General features: G+C 41.2%; 1 protein-coding gene across 1 annotated transcript in view; it reads left to right on the top strand.

Annotated features, from left to right (window-relative positions):
* Nucleotides 1–15,519, top strand: part of ADGRF5 (adhesion G protein-coupled receptor F5) — a 190,257-nt gene that overhangs the window by 136,897 nt on the left and 37,841 nt on the right. The window contains exons 4-12 of the mRNA XM_075860964.1: nucleotides 4,295–4,444; nucleotides 6,809–6,973; nucleotides 7,552–7,655; nucleotides 8,392–8,450; nucleotides 9,834–9,976; nucleotides 10,912–11,121; nucleotides 12,141–12,338; nucleotides 14,228–14,383; nucleotides 14,909–15,112. Of these exons, the coding sequence (XP_075717079.1) occupies nucleotides 4,295–4,444; nucleotides 6,809–6,973; nucleotides 7,552–7,655; nucleotides 8,392–8,450; nucleotides 9,834–9,976; nucleotides 10,912–11,121; nucleotides 12,141–12,338; nucleotides 14,228–14,383; nucleotides 14,909–15,112 (1,389 nt within the window). The remainder of the gene's footprint in view (nucleotides 1–4,294; nucleotides 4,445–6,808; nucleotides 6,974–7,551; nucleotides 7,656–8,391; nucleotides 8,451–9,833; nucleotides 9,977–10,911; nucleotides 11,122–12,140; nucleotides 12,339–14,227; nucleotides 14,384–14,908; nucleotides 15,113–15,519) is intronic.

Here is a 15,519-nt window from a genome sequence, read left to right as displayed (position 1 = left end):
CTGCCCTGTATATGGGGGAACATAAATGCACTCTTTATGGGGGAATATGACTGCACTGTACATGGTGGCACATGTTTCTGCACTGTGTATGGGGGACCATAACTGCATTTTATATGGGGGAATATGACTGCACTGTATATGTAGGCACATGTTTCTGCACTGTATATGGGGGAACATAACTGCACTCTTTATGGGGGAATATGTCTGAACTCAGGGGCACATGTGTCTGCACTGTATATGGGGGAACATAACTGCACTCTTTATGGGGGAATATGTCTGAACTCAGGGGCACATGTGTCTACACTGTATATGGGGAAACATAGCTGCACTCTCTATGGGGGAATATGTCTGAACTCAGGGGCACATGTGTCTGCACTGTATATGGGGGAACATAACTGCACTCTCTATGGGGGAATATGTCTGAACTCAGGGGCACATGTGTTTGCACTGTATATGGGGGAACATAACTGCACTCTTTATGGGGGAATATGTCTGAACTCAGGGGCACATGTGTCTGCACTGTATATGGGGGAACATAACTGCACTCTCTATGGGGGAATATGGCTGGACTGTTTATAAGCGACATGTAATCATGTGGCATATTGTTGGGGTGCAGTGAAAATAGCTTAAAACATAGGACAAAAAAAATGTAACCCGGTGTGCTGCATGTTTGTCATTTCCATATCTCAGATTTACCACAAATGGCAGTGACGGTACATGTATGACCACTAGTCCGCTGAAAACAGGGGGACAAGAGACAATAACTGCAATATGCGGCCCTCAGGTGGAGTCAAGGGCCGCATCCGAGACCCCCATAATGTTGTGGCTTGACCACCACAGCCCTGTACTGTTTTACAATTTTCAGTTCTGTCATTCAAATGTTTAGAAAAGCTGGGTGACAACTCTCTACTGGCGGTCATTCCATAATGTCGCTATATACAATGATAGCCGCTCCAGTATTACATCGTAGCTAGGCAGATTTGCCATTCAGGAGGCTGGGAAAGCTGTGTGGTAACTTATAGGACCTGAAGTGGTCGTCATCCAGAGTCCCCAAAAAATGCCTGTAACTTAAACAGTTTCCGGACGCTGAAACCAGTGCTACGACCACTGCAGACAACGTGGCGAGCGCTGTAATATAGTTTATAATCTGATGATGATGATCTGGGATTGTATATAATGTGTTGCTAACAACAGTTTGACCCCCTGGCACCAGAGGATGGCATAACTCTCGTAAAACCTCCCACAATGCCTAAGTAAACGAAAACACCAATGAATCTCTGCCTGACATGAGAACATTTTACTCATCACCTCACGTAGATTTTTATTGCAGAATAAACTTTTGAGAATTTTTCCAAACATTTTGAAGAATTTCTTGCAGCAGATCTGCTGTGCCAGTCCCAGAATCCGGGCAAGGGAGTAGTTACAATACTCCGCTGGTTCCTATCTAATACAGAGTATGCAGAAAATACCCCGACTGTACGCTTTCTGATTTACTTTGTGTATCTATTCCTCATAATTGTCAAGATGTCTGCTTGCTGTCAGTGAGTGAGAACAAACTTGTTTACGTCCCAAGGCTAAAACGTAATATTCTCAATGCTGAAGGTTTGCTGAAACTGTATCTAGTCTAGGTAATCTACTGTGAACTAAATACACCAGCAGCACAAAGCTCTCTCTTTCTCCTGATAGTTTGTTACAATGTATCAGTGCAGATAAACTATATCAGCCTGGGGTCCGGGATGTTTAGCTCATAGATAGTCGCGTAGACTGTTGTAGAAAACTCGCAGGTGTGAATAGTTTTAGGTCAGTATAGGTTTTCAGACTTCGGATGTAAACAAGAATGTTCCCATTCACTGAAGCAAGCAGAGTTAATGAAATGGGGAGTAATTGAAATGCAGTAAAAGTTAATTAGAAAGTTGAAGAATTTTTCATTATTAAATGATTTAAAGGGTTGTCGGAAAAACCTCTTCTAACATGTCTGTTGTCATTCGATATAAAATAACAATTCTGAAGCATCATTTCTTCGGCATTGTGCCGTTCCTCTGTTACTCCTCCTGGAAATGTATGAATTAATAAACAATTTGGCGTTACCATTCTCCTTGTCGCTGTGTGTCCCGGCACAGTCTGACATTGTCAGTACTTATTGGACAGTGTCAAAGTGTGCAGGGACACGCCCCATTGACAGAGGGAATACTAACGCTCAGTTGTCAATTTATTCATACATTTCCAGGAGGAATAACAGAGGAATAGCTCCAGATTTTTTTTTATTTTTTTTATGAGGCATTTACTAAAAAGAGACATGTCAGGAGAGCTAACAGGTTCTAGTTAATGAAATTGATAATTCCCACCTCCCCCAAAATCCTAAAACAGGTTTGCAGTGTTGTGAAATATCAGCGATACTGTGTTTAGTCTTTCACAATACAATGTAATGCTATGAGGAAACAAATAAATATCCGGTAGAGATAATTAGAATATCTAAACATCATAGTCATGTGATGGCGGTGCAAACTACGGCTCGCACCCTCTTCCTGATAACAGATGACGGAGCTGGTACATCCTCGCCCTGGTAATCCTACCACCTAAATACTGAGAGATGAGACCAATGGAGCAGATAACGGAGTGATAAATTGATTCTGTCGCTACCTACAGACATCGGTGACTCCCCATAGTCACTTACCACGCTCCCGACTCATCTACAATATAAACATTCACAACTGGATTTACTCTTGGACATTATAATGTAATAACCTCTAAGGGTTAATGGGAGTTAAAGGAACACTTCAAGCAAAACTGATACATTGTGTTACGCCCAGTGCACTGAGGGGGGCGGAGCATGACACAGGGATTCTATCGATGGTGTTTTTTTTTTTTATCTTCGTGTCATGCTCCGCCCCCTCCCTGCCTGCACTAGGTATAACAGCAGTTTGTTTTTTTTGCCTGAGGAGTTCCTTTAAGAAAAAAACTTAACGTCAACACAATTTACGGCATCTATTGCTTTACGTAAAGGGAACCTGTCACCGGCATTTCACCTATTGAACACTACTCACCCCTCGCTGGCCGCTGCTGTCAAAAGTTCATTGCAGTGATCCCCTCTCCTAAACAACTCCCCTGACCGTAAATAACGGTCTGAAAACATTTTGCACCATTTATGGTAATAATCAGTCAGTGTCGTTTGTTTCTCTAATTATGCCCGCCCACCGCCGGAAACTGGCCCGCGCCGAATGCCGAAATCTGGTCTGAGATAGCGTGCATGCGCCCGTCATGTATGGTCTGACACCCTTCCCTGCTTCGTCCGGGCCTCAAATCTAGTTACTGCGCGTGCGCCACTATAGTGTCCTGTTGTGCGCACGCACCGGAACATCAATGCGCAATCGTGGGATTTCGTGTGTGCTGGAGGGAGATGAGGAGCTGTCAATCAAAAGTAAGGAGGCGGGGTAACTCGGAATGGCTTGAGGAATGAAGATAAGACTTTTATGCTCATTAGCATACGGCGCAGGAACACTAAAAATCTGAATACTAAAGGTGCAGAGACTTAGAAGATAATTACCGGTTACATAAAGATGATGTTTCACCCCCTACCACCAGGTGTTGCTGCTTTAATAGGAGAAATGCTGGTGACAGGTTCCCTTTAAATGATCATGAGGTTTTCTTCTCCATTCATGTCTAAAGCTAAATTCAAGGTTTCCTGTTACCAGACAGCAGTGCATTGTGGGAGCTCAAATGACCGCTACATCTGACAGCACAAGGGGTGGGGCTGTTGGGCGATTTCAACCTGAGTAATGGGGCTCCGGCTGCCAGAACCCTTTTTTTTTTTGCACAGTGGCGCTCCCATTCACCCATTATACGGGGATTGCGTCATTCACCTCACCCCTCCCTTAGTTCTCATGATCAGTGGGGTCCCAGAGATGGGACTACCACCGCTTATAATCTTATGTCATATCTGAGCGATACACCATTACATGAGAGCATTAATATATGTAGCAGAGCTGATTTTGTGCATCACGATAACGTAGATAAAGTAGGTTTACAAGCTGTCCTATGGAATGTCAAAAAATAAATAAAAATGTCATTGCAAAATATGACAGTTACCAGCAGGGGGTGCTGTCCACAATGTGTAAAAGCCACCTAGTCATTACCAGAATGGGCACATGAGCAGCACTTTTACTTTAATGAAACGTCATGAATGTGATAGAAAACATTCACATGCTTAGTGTAGAATATCTGTATCATTTACAGTAGGCCGTACATTATACTTTATATCGTACTCTGTTAATCGTACTTTTTCTGTATTCTGCAGGCACCTCGGAGTATACGGTGGATATTGAGATCAGCTTCCCTGACGCTTCATTTGCAAACCAGATAAAACAGTTTATAGCAAAGAACCTGACCCTTCCCATCGCGCTTGGCAATAATGATACTGAAATCAGCAGTATCAGTGTAACAACAGGTAAAGTGCCATCTACTATTATAATGGATAGAACTATTATAAGAAGTCAAATCTATAGTCAGATCACTTTAGCTATAGAAAATAAGATCAATAATCAGCAAACAGTCAGTATTTCTGTTTTTGCTTTTGTCACAATCAGTTTACTTTATTATATGCAGTATTTGTGTGTTCATGGAAACCATCAACAAGTTGCTGTTGGCGGATCCATTCTTCTTTCAGCCTCACTTTCGTATGTAACTCTATTCTATCGTAGATGGATCATTAACACACCCCTGCAGCTCCCATTGTGACATGAATATATAAGGTATTCAGGTATTATAGGGGTATTACCGTTTCAGCAAATAAACAATGTACCAGTATACTTCCTCTATTATTCCTCAGGTTTTTTTTAAGATCTCTGCTTGCAGTCATTCAATAGGAACCCTCAATGTTTATTTCCCGCGAAAACAAATCTGTCCTGGTCATGTAATGGACACACAGGTGCACAGCTCGTTACAGTACAGTACAGCTATCGGAGTTCTGTGTTGTAACGAGTCGTGCTCTTGTGTGTCCGTCACATAACCACTGGAATTAAAAACAATGAATATACCCATTGAGTGACGGCAAGCAGAGATATTGAAACCTATGAAGAATTGATACAAAAATTATACTGGAAAATTGTGTAACTTTTCATTATACGAAAAGTACCTTTATTTGCGGAAACGGTAATAGCCCTTCAAGAATCCATGTGTTACCATTAGGGTGCTCATGCAATAAGATAAATCCTCTTTAGAATAAAGCTAAACAGTTATAAAGTCATAATAAGATCAATAAATAGGAGATAACCTGCTTGCTGACAGTTTCCAGGAAGGAATCGATTTTGTTCTACAACACAGAGTAAAAACAAAATAAAAAAATATGTGAAAACATAAAAATGTCAATTAAAGGGATTATCCCACAAAATCTATCCCCTTTCCAAAGAATTGGTGATATCTGCTGGGACCTTCACCAATCACTAGAATGGGGGTCCAAAGTGCCCCTTTCCTCCGCACCGCACGACTATCCTCACCACATGACAGTCACTACTTCAGTGACTACAGCACCAATATTAATGTAAGGTGGTCACTTTAAATTTCTGACAATCCCATGTCCTTTTTACGGGTTTGAGTGCACCTGCAAAACCTATAAAAAAAACTATAGCAACAGTGCCATCTACAGGCTATATAATGGTATTGCACTATATGGAGAAATGATCTGTATTGTGTATGTACCGTATAGCTTTTATTTATGCATGACTAATGTGTTCTCAAAATTCCTGAGTTCATCCATTATAATAAATTTGTTATTTTTTTTAATACTAAGACAGAAGCCCACAATGCACTTGTGGTCTAGAGAGGTCAAGCAAGCTAATACCTATTATCTCTGGTGGTCTAAGGTGGGGAGGCTTTGAATAATAATATCCATTATCCATGGGGGTCTAGTGTGGCTATGGGTATATTTAATATCCCTGGAGGTCTAGTTTAGTTTAGGGGTGAAGACTCCATATTGTATAATACAATTACAGTATCTGGTTATTATATGGTTTCGGATGGTGAAGGGGTTAATCGAGGTCGGGGATGTGTATCTGTAATTTAATTATTATTATTGATACAGAGCTCAAAAATTCTTCAAACAGCCAGAGTAGTATGATAAAAATGTGTCTGCTTACAGCTGCCACTAGATGGAGCTCACTGCATCAGGATGTATACAGGTCCTATTCAATTCAATAATAAATACAAATGCAGTGAGCTCCACCTAGAGGTGGCAGAAAGAATTTTAACATTTATATGGGAGGTTTTCAAGTAATGGGAAACCCTAAATAAGTGCGCCCCTGAGGAGTAAATACTTAACCAAGAATACAGAGGAACTGACCTAAAGCTGGCCATAGGCGTGAGATATTTGTTGGTAAATCCATCCAAATTTGTTGGGGTCTATCCGCAATCTAATATTTATGGCCCACCATAAACATTATATTTTCTACAGATACCATCATTGGCTGGATCTATCAAATACTGTGTCTTAGCTAAAACCTGATGGTCGCTTTAATGGTCATGCTGCCCATCTCCTCTACAAAGGATACATCAGGGGTCCACATTTTTCCATTTGAATGAAATGGGGTGAACCCCTAACAAACTTGGAGCCTATTTTAAAATTGATTATATGGAGACCCTTCTGCTCTATGTACACCCCTGCTGGGAGATTTTCCAACATGCCCCAAAATTGTATGAAATCAAGAACATGCGGTGATCTGTAGCACTGGACACCCCATACCCCCTGACGCGGGCTGATTATTGCCATGTCACATTGTATTACTGCTTGTACCCATTGTTGGTCTTTTTTTTCTAGCCTGCAACCAAACCGGAAGTAGCGTGCATTGTTCCTGTGAGAGCGGCTACATGTTTCCAGAAGCTGTATGTGCATCGTACATCACGTGTCCAGGCTCCAATGCAAGTAGTTGTGACTGTATCAATGGCTCAACTATTCCAACTCAGTACTGTCATCCAAAACCAGGTGAGAAGGAGTCAGTGTCATATGTTCTGTGGACACCTATACGCTCAATATATATATAAAAATAGCATTTAAAGGCTACGTCCACCTTGGCTACCATTATTTATATTGCTCTATCTGTATTGCTCCAATGCATCTAAAATGAAACAACTTTTCAAATGGTCTTCATTAAAAATATCCTACCGTTTTTTTTTGTCCACAGCTCCTATGCAGACCTATATGTTGCCAAGGTAACAGACTACAAACAAACCCTGTGTAGTCTGATCCTGCATTTTTACTGCTTTCCATCTGTCCCGGAATGTTAGTAAGAAGTAGGGGACGGATGAAAATGAAAAATAATATGACTGAAGGTTCAGACTACACAGGGTTTGTTTGTAGTCTGTTACCTTGGAAACATATGGTTCTGTATTATGACTTGGCTATGGTTCATTGTCCAGGGGCATTTACATATGTTTTTGTATAATTGACCCTTTGATATTTTCTTGACATTCTTTTCTGTGTTAGGACATACCTTTTGTTAATGTCTGTCTGTCTTTAAAGAAGACTTCTATAGGAGATACTATTTGTTCTTTTTCTTACAGTGTCAATAAATCTGAGTCTAAGAATTCTGGAAGAGTTTACAGCAGATTTTAAGGACCCGACATCAGACAAATACAAACAATATAAAGCAAATCTGGAATCTCTGGTATGAATAAGGATACAATGTACAAGAGAAGAGCATTGATGTTGACACTTCTTATCAATATCTTATCTAAGCCACACACAAATGCATTGCATTATGCCTAGTAAAGGCCCTGAAGGGGCGGATCATGACCCAGGAATTCTCTCTTTAGTCTTTTTTAAATCCCAGTATCATGCACTCAGGGTCGGCCTTTGGGGTGTGCGACCTGTGCGACCTGTGCTATCTCTGCGCTGCCTCCCTTCCCCTTCTTGTGTTTCTGAAGCGTCCGGCCTGGCGACTCTGCAGCTGCCTTTCCACCCAGGCGCTCTTTCCCTGCTCTCGGCATAACTACCGCCGTAGCAGCCCCTATTATCAAAGAAAATCTTGCATGGGGCGCCATCTATCCTAAGGCCGGCCCTGGATGCACTGCCCTATCAGGCCCTGATCTAGACATTGGTTGCAAAATTATACATAACCTATCTTTTTCTTAAATAAAGTATAAAGCAGCTTTGCGAATGGTCTTACTTACCGTTTTGAGTATACAGCTATTATGCAGAACTATGTATTGCCTATGGGCTGGAGAGTTGCTCACCCAGGTAGCTCAGGACTTACATTCTCATTCAGGATTGCGGGAACGGCGGAGCACTACAAATATGGTTGTTGCAAGTTTTTTGCCCACATCTTACGAAAGTGAAATATGGCAAAAAAGTCAATTGAAAAAGTTAAATTTCTAAACGGCAATTTAATTAATATTTTTCAGTTTACAAATGCTTATAAGACTCTGACTGGATTCAAATCGGCAACGATTAAAGGCTTTAGGTAAGAATGAGATCACTGCATACCTTTTACAATCATCAAAGCTTCTACTCTAAGGGTTGTCGTATCTGAGATCCCCCCACTAACCTTTTAAAGTTAAAGAGCACCTGTCACTAGCTTCCCTGCCTATGATGCTGACCAATCCGCACGAGGCAACTTGAGGGTAGTTCACGCCCTGTTGGCTAACTACCACAAATTAGCATATATGGAGCCAACACAACAGTGGGCCATATCTCTGGAACGAGGGGGTCTAGGAAAAAAAGAAAAACAGCGCTGGAATCAGCGAGACAGCGCTATTCAGGTCAGATAACCAGTTCAACTTATACCTAGTGACAGGTCTTCTTTAAGCATGGCAGGTGTCAGATGGAGGATCATTCATTTATTTGCCCCCTGTTGCTCCCCCTCACTCTCAGTATTGTTCTTAGTTATAATATATACTCTCAATTACCTCCACCCCATCCCCACCTCACTGCAGGATCACTCACCACCCTACCACATATATGTAGTTGGGTCCAAGGGCTCATCATATTCTACCACCTGCAGCTCAAATACAGCAACGTCCAAAAGGTTGTACAAAGAAATTTCAAGATGGAGCGTTTGAGCTTTTATCGGTAATTTGCACCTGCCACCCCCATTACAATGGTGCCATAGGCTGCTGCCTAATCTGCCTAACCTTTGTCCCTGCCATGCCCAGATTGTAATCACTCACTACAGTTCCCGTCCCAAAAATCTAAATTCCTTAACTCAGGCAGACATAGGAAGTTTTTTGGGTGTGGAAGGAAATCCCCCTAAACACAAACTACAACAATGGCGGGATTTTACTTTTTTCGGCTTTTCCTCTGTAATAAAATGAATATAAATGAAACACTAACCTGTGTGCATCGAAAACTAGCACCTAATAAAATGCAATCTGATCCCGCAAAAAAACGAGGCCTCAAAAGCTTTGTCGACAAAAAAAAAAAAGTTAATGTGGGGATGTAAAATATACTTCTGGCTACCTGAACAAGTACAGCACCCCAAATATCTGGCAGTCAAAGGGTTCAAGTATACAGGATAAATATTGCAATAAAGTCTGCTCTACCTGTCCACAGGTTGTATGAGATTAGAAAAAAAATATCTGCTTTATTTTCCAGAAGAAGCGCCACTCTTGTGCACAGGCAGCGTCTGGTATTGCAGCTCAGCCAGGTTCACTTAAATAAAGCTGAACTGCAATATCAGACACAACCTGTGGACAAGGGTGGTGCTGTTTTAAAAAGAAAAACTTTTTTTCTTTTCTTACACAACCTCTTTAATATAGACCTATAGATAGACCTATAGATAGTGCTTCAGGTTGGGATTATATTACCGTCATCTTTGTACAGTCTAATTGTTTGCACTTTATTTTAGGCCTGGAAGTCTCGTCGCTGATTACACCGTTGTCACTGAGCCAGTGTCTACTTCTGCCATTACAACTGCCAATACCAACCTATTAAATAGCTTAAAATTAGCAAATTACAGTGTGGACCCTAAAATAACAACCATAGTAATCGGTGAGAAATTTTTATTTAAGTTTTTTTTTATTTTATTTTTTAAAGAAAAACTGGGGTTGTCCAGGATTAGAAAAATCGATCCGTTCTTCTTTTTTTTTTCTTCAGATATAGCGCCACTCTTGTTAACAGACTATGTCTGGTATTGCAGCTCATCTACAAAATTTTAGAACCTGTTGAATAGTCCAAGGTTATCTACTACATTGAAGTGTAATACTAACAATTTACAGTCAAAATCGACATAAAAATGAGTAACATTCCAGATACTCTGCTTCACTGGCGTGCCGATTTTGAATTATTTGATGTTTTCTCCATTCACAACCAGAGTTTCTTTCAAAACAATTCTGGTTGCCCTTGGAAACAGACAGTGCTTACTCTTCACTCTGATGTCGGACATGTGACCCAACAGTTGAGCTCCCACAATGCATTGCTTCATGCTTTCTTGAAGCCAGCAGAATTCTAAATGTGGTTAATGTGACAGACAGCAGTGGAGATAACCTGCTGTCTGTTTCCAAGGGCAACCAGCAGAATTTTAAACTAACTATGGGTGTGACTGGCGTATAAGATACAATATATTGTGAACTCAGTACAAAATACATCAATTAAGTCATCCCTGTATGTAGATTTCGGTTGTGTTAGTTGTCAAAAAGTGGACTACATTCCCTGATTGGGATCCGGGTGCCACTACCCTTTTTGCTTGCTGAAGCATTATATAAAATGAAGCCCTCTATATCCCCAAATTGAAAGCATATACTATATATCTGTCAACGTACTACCCCTGATGTAAGGATGGCATTTCCTAGAATGCAAATCACTAGAACAAGCTCTATGCAGACACTGAACAAGCAGGGAATGCTGGGAGATTAGAGCTCCGAAGCCTGAAACTCTTTACCCTTCCCAATCTTAAATTATTATTATTATTTGTTTTATACCTACAGACAAGAGTTCCATCAGAGTTAGTCCAATCAATATCTTCAACAAGGACACCCTGGTCCTGACTTGCATCGTGAATATCTCAGCGTATTCCAGTATTTCTTGGTATCTCAACGGCACAGAAGAAATAGGGAATACTTCATATACCACAAGACCTGTAGACAGCACCATACAATCCATATTAATCATCAACCGCGTATCGCTGAACAATACCGGTAAGGGTTCTGCTTTTGTGGGGACCCTTTATTATATGCACCCCCTTCCATATATCTACTGGTGGTTAGTGGCGATCTACCTATTTTATTCAGAAAACGGCTTCTCAGTTCAGTTGAGTGGTGGGAAGGGTTTCTCTAGTATTTGACAACCTTGTGGGTAATACACTTCTCTTAAGGGCATATTACAGGCAAAATAATGACTTAAATGGGACTGCCTTTATGTTTGGTCTCTTTGTTCTTCAGACCTCTGGAATACCCCTTTAAGCAGCGCCTGCAAGACCTACCTAACCTTCTCTACTCATTTCTGTCTATTGCACCATTATCATTACTATTTGTAGGCATGCTAGTAACAGTGGTCATACAGCTCCCTGCAGAAGATTCAGGGCTTCATACAGTTAAATTGTGGGGGGCCTTCTGGGAGGCGAGGTTAGCTGAAGACCATGCTCCTCACCACATTGGACTCAATATAATAGTCAGCTTGATAAAATATACTAAGCACCTAGATAAAAGACAACAAAGTCAGAAAACTACCTATTGACTTATATGGGGGAGTGTAGTGAGCATGCTCTGTGACATGTGAACTGTGCAATGAGGGGGAGGAGAGAGGAGGAGCTGTGCTGTACCCATCAACTATTGTCAATGGTGTGATCCTGTGTTACCCGCCTCTGAACGCCATTTGCCCTAATAGGGCGTACGTACAGGAGTTGTCATAATGAGACAACCCCTTTAAAAGCCATTCCGTAAGGAGTCCAAATGTTTATCGACACATTTCAAGTGTTTTGGACTTTTCCTAAAACCCTATTCAGACAACAGGGATTGTCTTATTGTTTCCCATTTTCCTGGATCCCTCAATAGACTCAAGTCCATGAGGGATCCGTGAAAACGGGTCCCGCACGGGTGCAAATCGGCCGTAAAAAATTGACGTTTTTCACGGCCGATTGGACGCCCAGGCATCTGAATAAAGCCTAAAAGTAAGATATTTCTGACTTTTTATATTTACCTTTTTTTTGTGTTTTTAGGAACTTATCGTTGCACATTTGACGACAACTTATACACTTACCAGGCGGAGAAGTCAATAGTTGTTCAGCCGCTGGAGATGAATGTTTTGAACACAAATATTGCCTGTAACAACACGGTGATTCCTGTTATTAAGTGCTGCACACAAGGCATAAGTATGGACTTTGACATGACATGCGCTGTCAAGTCAGGGATATCAGGTAGGTGGTGATATCAGGTGGCTGCTACTCTCACCCTTTATGGGAACATCAGTAATACCAAACATGACAGATAAAGTTGGCATGTTACATTTCTTGCTGTGACGTACCCCCTGTAGAAGGGCTGTAGACCACGTGACTGTGTGGCGCATCGTAGTAGAGGACAGGGCAATGAACTGCTTCCCGTCACACATTCATAGCTTTTGCCGCTAGAGGGATCTCACTGCTTACAGATTTATACAGGCCTATTGAGTTCAATACTAGCTGTATTAATCTATATGCAGTTAGCTCCCCCTAGTGGTGGCTGCAGGCAGTCAGAATTTTATCATTTAACTCTAGGACTGTGTGAAGGGAAGTTGGGGTTTTAGAGTTTTATGTCTAAAAAAGCAGCTCCAACCATTATAAAGTTATGGTATGAACTTAATCAGCACAGAGTTCTGGACCGCAAAATTGAATAATGGACATGGACTTTAACTTATCTGCCACCCACGGTTGTACATGCAAAAGGGACAGTCCAAGCAGCTGTTATATAGTCCATAGATTGGTGGGGCCCATGTTCTTCATCTTCCTTTGTCATGGATGGTGTAAACCACAGAGCTCCTCGTCACTGTTCCCCCGCTTAATGATTGGGCACACCGTTTCTGAAATGTTCTGCCTGATCATAGAGAGGACTGTGCGGTTGTCTACGCTCTATCCCCTCCCTGCACTCATCTCTATGATCAGTGCAGGGAGAGAACAGGAAGCTGAACGATCAGTGATTAGCTTCCTGTTACATCCGGGACAAAACTGAAGCAAGGAGTAACCAGTGGATCCCAGGTATCCTAAAATTAACCCTTTTACTGCCATAGACCACGAGGGATCCTGAAATTAATACCTTCAGTGCCCTTAAAAAAACAGAGATACTGACATTAACTCCTTCACTACCCTAAACCACTGGGTATACTAAATTTAACTCATTTACTGCCCTAGACCACCAGGTATACTGACATTAACCCTTTCAGTGCCCTACACCATTAGGGATATTGACATTACCCTTTCACTGCCCCAGACCACCAAGGATGCTGAAACTAAACCCTTCATTGCCATAGACCGCCAGGGATGCTCAGATGAACTCCTTTACTGCCCTAGACCACCAGGGATGCAGACATTAACCCCTGTACTGCCCTAGACCTGGATGCTGTGTAATACTCTTTAGCTGTATGCTATGTAGCTGCTGTATAGCACATTTTTCGGGCACTGCGTGTTAATATTTATTTGATGCTGTTCTGTATCATCCGGCTTAGAGTAAACAGTGCCCACATCACTATATGTCCTCCTCATTAGCTACCAGACTAATAGGGAACATTGCTCCTCATCTCCAGCTTACACAAGGACAAGACCACCATACTCGGATGTGGAATAAGTGGGGAACAATTACTGGATTGTCCTTTCAGGAGTAATGGTGGCGGTGGAGTAAACGAGCAAACCAGGGGCAACATTTTGCTGTGAGGCCCCATCTTCCTTTATGTATGGCCCTGCTGCTACCCATTACAATTAATGTAGCGCTACTGACCATCCCATACGGAAGAACTGAGGTCCAGTCCCTGCAATCAGAGATATGGATGACTGTTGTATGAGTACCTGGCTCCTATGTACGGCCATAGCAGTGACCAGTCCTTGTGACAGACACCAATGCTGGCGCAGGCTCCTTGCCCTTAGTGCCCCTCTGCACTGAATGGTGGTATGTCTTTTCTTGTATGGCATATATATATTTACTACATTGATGCCATGGTGTGGCATGACAGTAGTATTTTCATGCTGAACATCCCATACATTTTCAGTTGCTTCTGTATCTCTTGTATTTGTTATAATATCAGATGTCTGATCAGGATCCTTCTTATCCTTTTTAACAGGGATTGTAAGAAACAACACTCCGTGTATAACATACCAAGTTGCCACAAATAACACAAATTGTACCAGTTTTAATAATGGCAACTATGACTGCACGTGTTTCACAATGAATGGGGCGAATGAAACCCGCAACGTCAAAGTGGTATATCAAGCAACATGTAAGTGGTATTTGTGTATATGGAGCAGAAGTCCCATTGACTTTTATAGGAGAGTGTAGTGAGCATGCTCTGTGCATGTGCGTGCTGGGAGGGGGAGGAGGGAGGAGCTAAGCTCATCTATTCTCAATGGTGGATCCTGTGTTATTTGCCTTCAACTTTTATAACAGCAATGCTACCTTTCTATGTAATACTGCCGTGTGATGATGACACGACTGCTGACTCGTGTAGTGTACACAGCACAAACTGTCAGGAAGTGTCAGCGTGTTGTCAGGCCTCTGTGGCAAGTGTGTGGTCTAACATGTATTAAGAAAAAAACAAACAATTACACAAGGTAATAATTACTCAATGCTCTGCTAGTACTGGGGGCGGGGCTGTGACAACAACCCCAGTAATTTTGGCTTTATGATGTTAACTGTTTTCATTCTATTAAATAGATGAATGAATAGACATAAAGCACATGACATTAAGGTCACATGGTACAGATGTAATGAGATGAATGATTATTTTTTTTTTATGTCTTGTCAGATGAAGTTTCTGTGAGTTCAAATGCGGATATTGTTTCAGAGGGAAGAGAACTGACCATGCGATGTAATTGTACCGCCACCGCAGTACGAAATATCACCTGGTTCTTACAAAACAACATTCTCTCCAATTACTATAAAAATGACCTAACTACTTGTACCTCAACACTGACTATTCCTAAGAATGTAACAACTTTAGCCTGGAATGGTGAGTATCAAAATATCTATCTATCTATCTATCTATCTATCTATCTATCTATCTATCTATCTATCTATCTATCTATCTATCTATCTATCTATCTATCCTCCTATCCATCTATCTATCTATCTATCTATCTATCTATCTATCTATCTATCTATCTATCTATCTATCTATCTATCTATCTATCTATCTATCTATCCTCCTATTTATCTATCTATCTATCTATCTATCTATCTATCTATCTATCTATCTATCTATCTATCTATCTATCTATCTATCTATCTATCTATCTATCTATCTATCTATCTATCTATCTATCTATCTACAGTGAAGGAAATAAGTATTTGATCCCTTGCTGATTTTGTAAGTTTGCCCACTGTCAAAGACATGAACAGTCTAGAATTTTTAGGCTA

The sequence above is a fragment of the Rhinoderma darwinii genome, chromosome 4 (assembly GCF_050947455.1).
Source record: "Rhinoderma darwinii isolate aRhiDar2 chromosome 4, aRhiDar2.hap1, whole genome shotgun sequence".
In the NCBI taxonomy this organism is placed as follows: domain Eukaryota; kingdom Metazoa; phylum Chordata; class Amphibia; order Anura; family Rhinodermatidae; genus Rhinoderma; species Rhinoderma darwinii.
This window is presented reverse-complemented; position numbering and strand designations above follow the sequence as displayed.